Source organism: Tachysurus vachellii, chromosome 8 (assembly GCF_030014155.1).
Source record: "Tachysurus vachellii isolate PV-2020 chromosome 8, HZAU_Pvac_v1, whole genome shotgun sequence".
Taxonomy (NCBI): domain Eukaryota; kingdom Metazoa; phylum Chordata; class Actinopteri; order Siluriformes; family Bagridae; genus Tachysurus; species Tachysurus vachellii.
The window spans coordinates 14,814,498-14,822,408 of record NC_083467.1 but is presented as its reverse complement, the minus strand read 5'-3'; the positions used below and the strand labels follow the sequence as shown (position 1 = coordinate 14,822,408).

Sequence of the window (7,911 nt, the reverse complement as noted above, 5' to 3'; positions counted from 1 at the left end):
AGATTTATTAAGAACACTGTCAAGAAAAAAGTTTTGATTTTTCAGTTTAAATGTCACTTATTTTACAAATAGCAGAGAATATTACAATACTAGATTTTTGTTTTTCAGTTTATCATTTCTTTTAAATAAACATTATACAAATAAAGTGGTATGAACACTTTGAAATATGCAGGTGAGTGAAAAAAAGGCGTAGTGTAATGAAATTTAATTTATAGTAACAAGCCATTTAGTGTGTGGTCACAAAAAGTGATCAAATGGTGCAGCTATTTTAATATTAATAGTGATATTAATAGTGAAAATTCATCAATCAGGATTTACTTTTCAGTTTCCTCCCTACCTGTTTGCCTGCCTCGTACCTAAATAATCCTCAATAGCTTAAATGGAAATGATAATTATATTCTTTAATAATATTCTTACCCTCCTCCCATGGCAATATTGTCCTGACTAGAGTATAGGAGTATAATGCAGCTGGCTTTATGAACATGACAATGAGTTGTAATCTTCAGTGACCTTTCCAGTCATCAGATCTGAATCCACTAGAACATTTTGTGTATTGCTGAATGAAAGTGCACTTGAAAAGGAATTGTGATGCAACCATGTCAGCATGGATCATGATCTAAAAAGAATACTTCCAGCAGCTTGTAGAATCCACACTAAGCATGAAGCTGTATCGTAAGCAAAGAAAGGCCCTGCCCAGCATCAGTATTTTGTTCAATAAGTGTAAACTTCAACACAAATTGTCACATATTCTTCATTAATCCAAATTCTCACCATAGAAACATCATGCATCAAAAAGTGTAGTAATGCAATGGGGAAACAGAAAAAGCATTAAAAATGATAGAAACTGGTCCAAAATGATCACATCTCCAGTTTTATTTTAAGTGCAGAATGTTTATTGATAATTGAACATTGTATTGAGGCATACCGATAAAGGAAATTGGTTTTGCTTTTCAAAGAAACAGTTGTTGCAGGATTCACCTTTCTGGTCAACTACACACACAAAAAAGTAGGCAACCTTGATTTATGACCCATTATTTAGGTACAGCTACAGGAAATATACCTATGATAATAAGTGTATAGAAATATATCCAATCAGAAGTGGTATGGATATATTATCCTCCTCTATCCAGTAGAACTGTATGGCCAGTGTACCTGATGAAGTGACCAATCACTAACCAAAGTAACCAAGTACTAACCAAATGAAAGCTAGGTGTGCCTAATAAACTGGATAGTCAACTGTATAATAAACAGTTTCAAACAAAGTTTTCTATCCCTTAATTTCTAACTGGAAAATCCTACTATAAAATGTAACCATTTACACATTGTTCCCAAACAGACTTTCATATTCTCAAAAGAGAAACTATCATCCAACATTTTCTGAAAATCTACAAATAAAAAAAAGCATAATGTAAAAAAAAAAAAAAAAAAAAAAAAAAAAAAAAAAAAGCAAATGTATAATTACAATCATAACGCTATTAATTGCCTTAAAAATCAAACAAAACAAAACACTTAAGGATATAACCCTTGTCTTGCTCAGTCTGTGGCTGAGTGAGTAAGAAGATCACAATGCTTTTCTTGCAGCTCCAGCAAAGCACTGACGATCTGCTGTTTGCCTATTTTCGGGTAGCGCTCTGATAACTGGGCCATGATTGTGTCAAAGCTACCCATAGTGCAGTAATGCTGTGGCACAAAGGTACCAGATGCAGTGGGTGTAGTGCAGACATTGGTAAGTTTATCCAGACTGCAACAGAGTGGCTTAGAAATAAATCAAATAGAACATGAACATTTCTCCAATGGACTTAAGCAATTTAAAATATTCAAGTAGGGATGTAGTCATTAATCAACTCAAATGATTGCACTGTGGAAACATAAAGCCTTGATTTTGTTCATCCTTTGAAAGTGTATGGTGGGTTATACTCACTCTGGCAGCATGGAAGTTATTATTTGAGCTTGGCGGTATCAGCTCTTCTCCTGCTTTATGGGCAGCAGGGGAAAGTTGAACGCAGGACTCTTTCATGGTGACCTGATCACTTGCGGGAGGCTTGTGGAGGTGTTCCACATGGAGTTTATGGCCTTGAATGGTTTGGCCATTCATCTCTCTTACCGCAGCTTCTGCATCATTAGAGTTCCTCACACTTACTATTGCAACCCTAAAGAAGCACAAACGCAGGTGACACAAAGCTGACAAAGATCAAATGTCCCAGAAAAATGACAAATTAGAATTATAACCACCACTGCTCTTATATTGATGTAATCCTAACACCCTGTGTCCCAACATCAAGTGTTATGTCTTACCTGGTGTTAGTAAAATTGGAAAGGGACACTTGATTGGTGTGGTACTTTGCAAACCAAAGCAGCAGATCATGCTACAAACAATAAATCACAATTTAATAAGATATGCTGCCATCTGCAGATGATCTACATGCACACATGGTGTCATACAGGACATGGTAAATTTAAGTAATTTAAGCAATCATCCTCCTCACCTCAGTAACAGTGTTTGGCAGGTTTAAGACACAAAGCAAGAAACAGCGATCAATCTTCGTGAGTGGATCCACTAAAACAAAATGCAAATAAAGAACATTAGGGCTGCTTTCCAATTTAAAAACATTAATATGAAGCTCCCTTTTCAGTTGTTTAAAAACAACTACCATTCTGTTGCTTCGAGTCCCCTTGATCATTCAGCCCTGTTTGTCTGTCTTCTTTACAACTCCGAGCATCACATCCAAATTCCTCTTCTGCATCATACCAGGCATCACCGCTGTTGAGGTCTTTACGAGCACCCGAATCTGTACCAGTGAATTATTCCACAAAGATGATACTTGTAGATATGGTAAAACACACACACAAGTTTATAGTGAATGGCCAAGGTGGCTTTTAATGCTTCTTACAAGGCTTGGAATCACTAGAAACTCCTGGTTGTTGGCTGGAAGCAGGCACAACCCTACTTCTCATGCTGCTCACAGTTTCAGATGACGTGGCAGAATTACACTGTCAATAATTTCCATAAGCATGGGAAGAAGGAAAATCAGCATAAAGGACTGAACTTTTCCCCACCAGATTAGTCTACACTCACAAATGAATCTTAAGTCACAAAAGTAATCCAAAAGGAAATTATCAGTTACCAAACACATAGAATACCTTACTACTTTCTCACATAGATATGTTTATCTGTAGTAATGTTGTGCTTCGAACATTCTTTATGAAAAACCCACACCAAACTTCAACAGTACCTCTTTTGCCATTTTGAACCATCACAATTTCAAAATTCCCTGCAAAATGTTGAAACAGGCTGCTGCAAAAATCAAGCTTTTTTGGCCTTACCAAGAACAAAAAGTCGCTGCAAAATCCTGGAGGAACTTCTTTGCATTTTTTAAATGAATTCTCCTTACACGCAAACAATTCTCTATATACCTGAGGAGCTGTTGTATTCTTGACGAAATGTTCGTGGTCTGTGGTGCTTATTTTCAAGTCCTCAATGGCTTGGTTAGTCTGGCCCTCATCTTTAAGACTAGTGGGCCTATTAAGACACACAAAACATAAAAACATGGCAGCTGATTACAAATTTCACAGGTAAGTGAAATCACAGATTTAATTATGTATAGAATAAATTACTCATACTTGAAGGAAGAACCAACACCTAAAAAAGCCTCGTAAATCTGAAATAGAAACAAAAAAAAATACTTCAACTTATCAGTAAAAGTAAATGCTTCTTTTAGTTTTTCCTTCCTTTCCTTCATTCAAGTGTACCCTGCATACCAAAGATGGCCTGTAGCATGTTGCGGCTGTTAACCTCTTAGTGTCCACAGCCAGCGGCTTGAGATTATCCAGTGGAACCCCTTCCAGTATCTTCCTTTTCATTTTGAGGTAATCGTCCTCCAGGCTCTTCAGGGTCTGTGACATTGCATCGGGCACTAATTCGATTCTACATGAAGGCAGGGACACTCAAAAAAATGACAATACGTTTCTTAAATATTTGGTCTAAATTTTGGGAGATCCCTTTCAATTCTATTTTTTACCCCTGAAGTGAAGTTTCACCCTCATATGAGGTATAGAAACGCCTCCAGCAATGTTGCTGGCACATGGCAAACTGCAGAGCCAGTAGACGCAGCTCTGCCCATCTAGCACGTGAAACAGCACCACATCCACAGCTCTGTTCACTCCTGGGCCCTGTAGCACTACCAGGAACAGATGTGAATAATGAACTCCAAAACATTTTGGCTTTGATTATAGAAGCGGCCATTCTAAATATTTAGTCAGTCCTCAGTTCAACAACATGTAAAATTATATTTTGAATTTCAAAATTGGACAGTAAATCACATTTACAACCTAATTAGAGCGTTTTTAAAAATGGAAATGAAAAGTAATTGTGACAAATTAATCAGTCTAATCACCTACCTTGGCATTTCTTTCTTTAAAAGCATTAGCTCTTCTTCCATCATTTTGAGTTTCTCAAATTCCTAGAAAGTAAGGTTTGAATGTTTTAGCACATAATTCCATCCCTCACACACACACAATGTTGTGTGTGTCAGCTATATTACCTCACACAGAGCATCCAAGTCAGACATGTAGACTTCAGTAATGATGCCTTTCTCAGAAGTGGGCCTTTGAATTGTCTGTGTCTCCTGGTTAACAGGACACAAGTCAGTGCCCGTGGAAACATCTTGGCAATGCTTCATAAAGTCGTCCTGAGTGACTTCTGTTGCCCGGGTGGATGTAAAACAAGCTCTGAAGTCACTGCTGGTATCCACTGTCTGGCTCACACTGAGGGGAACAGGATGTATCTTACTCGTTGTTGTGGTTTTGACGTTTAGCTTGCTCCGGCTGGTGGATGAAATGCACGCCCCACGTGTAAATTCACTCGCATGAGTACTCTGGCCAGATGCTGACCAGCTGGGGTTAATGAATGGAACACAAGCTGCTAAGCTTGAGGATTCTTTTTTGTTCACATTATGACACTCATCTGAATTTGTCTCACATTTCAGGTCACCCTCACTACAGACCTTTTGGAAATCCCCGGTGAGGTTGGTCCGCTCTGAGCAGTTGTTGAGGAAGGAATCAGTAAATGTACAATTTTCTGTACCAGAGGTCCCAGGTTCATCATTGGTAGATGCTTCAGTGCTGCCTTTATTGGCCTTTATGGAGGTATTTGTGACATCACTCCACTGGCCAGATGTGTGCTCCACTGTAGTGCTGTTAAAACTGTAACACTCTGTACTAGTCTCCCGTACTAGATCTGAATTGGTATCGGTCAGAAGAGGTACCTGGTCATGATCACTATTATGAAAAAAGCTTGCTTGCGCCAACTGATCTTTAGATTCTCGGAAATGCTTCCCATCACACTGTGCTTTTTCCTCCCAAATCTGACACAAAAGCTTGCCATCACTAGAGTTGTTCCTTGGCTGGAATCTGTCTAAAATGTTGCTCTGTGTGACAGACAAATTAGTTGAGGTGCTCTGAATGCAATCAGACTGCTGAGAACTCATATCCATATCCTCACTGACTTGTCCAGATTCCAGATTCAGCTCCGCTCGTAGGTTGTTTGGTAGCAACTGAAGTGTCTTTTCTTCCTCTGCACATGGACGCATTTTATTTAACAGCAATTTGGGCAACAAATGAAGCAGACATCAAATCAAACATCTCCTACCATGTAAGGAAACATTTTCCCCTGAGTTTAGGACCAGCATACTACAGCATTTGCTCTTTTTAGCACCAGATGGACAACTCGTACCACAATTTACACACTGTGAGACGCCATAAAGAGTAGCCCTTCTTGATCTGGGAAACATTATGGAAATGACATGCAAGTAAGATCCCATAGCACATTTCAGCACAGTATGTACAATTTCTTAAGCAAAATATGGGGGGAAAAAAATTATATATATACTCATCAAGTCTTGAAGGCATATCAGCTGCAAGGGGAAGACAATTTCCTACAACGTTCTCTAAAAGGGTATGAAAAGAAAAACTATGCATTTTACTGAGAAACTTTAATCAGACTGACTACTTTGATTTAGTAGACTTACGCTTTAAGTGAACAATATTTCTAGATACTTCAAGAGCAGGGTGTCTGTGCAGAAACTGAAAGAATCCTCCTTCTTCTGTAAAAAATAAGGCAGGGTATCATTTCCATTTCTCATGAAACTAGATACCAAAATGATGTACTACACAATAGGCACTTACACTAGGCATCATTTACTCTACCATCTAGAATACATGTTTTTGAAAGGTAGTATGGCCTAAAGTGTAACACTAAACTCTTTTTATTAACAAGAAGTATAAGCAGTTTCCAAGTTGATGGCAAAAGATGTCAAACACACATGCAAATCTGCTTGATCTCAATCTAAACAGTTGAAAATTTATTCACACAGCATTTGCTTATTTAAAAGACATTTGTAAAATGTTTTGTAGCCCCTGCCCTCTTCTGCTACATGAGAAAAGCTTTGAGCGTTGAGAGAATTTGTTCGACAGGGGTTAGGTCACTCATGTTTTTGGATACAATCCGGGTTGGTACCCAGACGTTCCTTTTGGACAGCATCCTCTTGCATTGACAGTTAATCCTGTAGGATGTGATTCATCCTTGTTGTGGTATATGTACATTTCCCTAACTCTCAAAACACCACTAAGCCTTGTTGTGGTCACAGATGTGCTCCGGGCCAATTTGTTGAGTCTCCCATCATGTGTGAATTGCAATTAACTACAAATGGTGTAGAGCAGTGCATAAGTATACTGTTTAGTACGTGCTGCTGGATTTCTTTTCTTTCTTTTTGCTAATGTACTTAATATGAAATGCTAAGGAATTATTGTACATACCTAGTATCAGGTTTAAGCTTTCTTCAGTTAAGGAATGATACCAACCAAGCAACTGTGGATCAGTCAACTCCAGAAAGTGGTTCATTTTCACAAGCTCATACAAAGACCTAGAAAACGTGCATTCGGTAATGCATACGACTTCTATGCAAATTTACTAAAGGTGCAGCTTTTTATTAAAAAAAAAAAACAAACAAAACAAAACTACTACCTCAACAGGAGCTTCCTTCTGTCCTCAACAAACTGGCCGAGTTCCCTATAGCCTTAAAAGACATGCACACATTTAGAAATGTTCAGTATGAGAGATGGTGAGAGTGAATGCATGAATAAATGAGATTAAGTGACAAAAGCCTGGAAATACAGCCTGGAACTTACCGAGCATGTCGCGTAACTGCTGATCAAACGGTCTGAGGGGCCACATCACTGGGGCAGGAACATTTGCTGACCTGCGTGCGTTTGGCTCTACAAAAAATGGTACCAACACGGTAGGAGGATACCACATGTTATACTAGTTTAGGTTTCAATCACCTAATAAAAACGTGTGCGGTTATCAATTAAGCCTCCGGATTTGAGAAATCCCGCAAGTATCACCTGCTTTAATCGCCACCTCAGTAGCAAACAGCACGAGGAGCTACAGTTTGGTTTCAGCCAATCGAACCATGTGGTGCACGTGCGCACGGCCTGATGACATCCTTGACCAATCAGAACCATGCATCAATTTAGCGTATTTAATGCCCTTATGTATTTATGTTTAATGGCAAGAACAATTACAGTAATTAAAAATTAGCGGATTTAAATACTCCAGCTACTAAAAAAATGCATGCTGAAGTATTTACTTAATCCGTGAGCTAAGAAATGGAGCATCATTATATTTGAACACTTCCACTTTATCAGCTAAAATGAGCATGACTTTCTAATGGCGTAACTAAACTTTAGCTGGTTGAGTTAAACAATTTCTGTTCTAATTGTTAATAAGTGAAGTTATATTTTAGAATTTGAAAAACACGTTTGCTTTGCCTGATGTTAATCCTGCCCACATGCTGCCTTTTATAAACATGGGCCTTCATAGTTATCTGTATCTAAGTTAGTTAACAGGCTGTG

At 38.3% G+C, this 7,911-nt stretch overlaps 1 protein-coding gene across 1 annotated transcript; it reads right to left on the bottom strand.

Moving 5' to 3' along the window:
* Positions 1-1,533: 1,533 nt before the first annotated feature.
* On the bottom strand, positions 1,534-7,312 carry rbm44 (RNA binding motif protein 44). Its single transcript, XM_060877191.1, has 18 exons — positions 7,186-7,312; positions 7,022-7,073; positions 6,814-6,920; positions 6,027-6,101; positions 5,888-5,945; positions 5,648-5,778; positions 4,542-5,572; positions 4,399-4,460; positions 4,020-4,178; positions 3,760-3,925; positions 3,622-3,659; positions 3,415-3,520; positions 2,892-2,991; positions 2,652-2,789; positions 2,487-2,557; positions 2,296-2,366; positions 1,922-2,150; positions 1,534-1,755 (listed from the first exon to the last, which is right to left on the bottom strand). The coding sequence occupies exons 1-18, from the start codon at positions 7,310-7,312 to the stop codon at positions 1,534-1,536; spliced, it is 2,943 nt and encodes a 980-aa protein (XP_060733174.1).
* Between the last annotated feature and the right edge of the window lie 599 nt (positions 7,313-7,911).

What these genes read in the sequence shown, in the direction of transcription:
- rbm44 (XM_060877191.1), bottom strand. Translation starts at nt 7,312, where the DNA reads ATGTGGTATCCTCCTACCGTGTTGGTACCATTTTTTGTAGAGCCAAAC. An exon ending in AAATATTGTTCACTTAAAGC is followed by an intron (nt 5,946 to 6,026) that starts GTAAGTCTACTA and finishes ATACCCTTTTAG; the next exon opens with AGAACGTTGTAGGAAATTGT. An exon ending in TTAAAGAAAGAAATGCCAAG is followed by an intron (nt 4,179 to 4,398) that starts GTAGGTGATTAG and finishes TGTTCCTGGTAG; the next exon opens with TGCTACAGGGCCCAGGAGTG.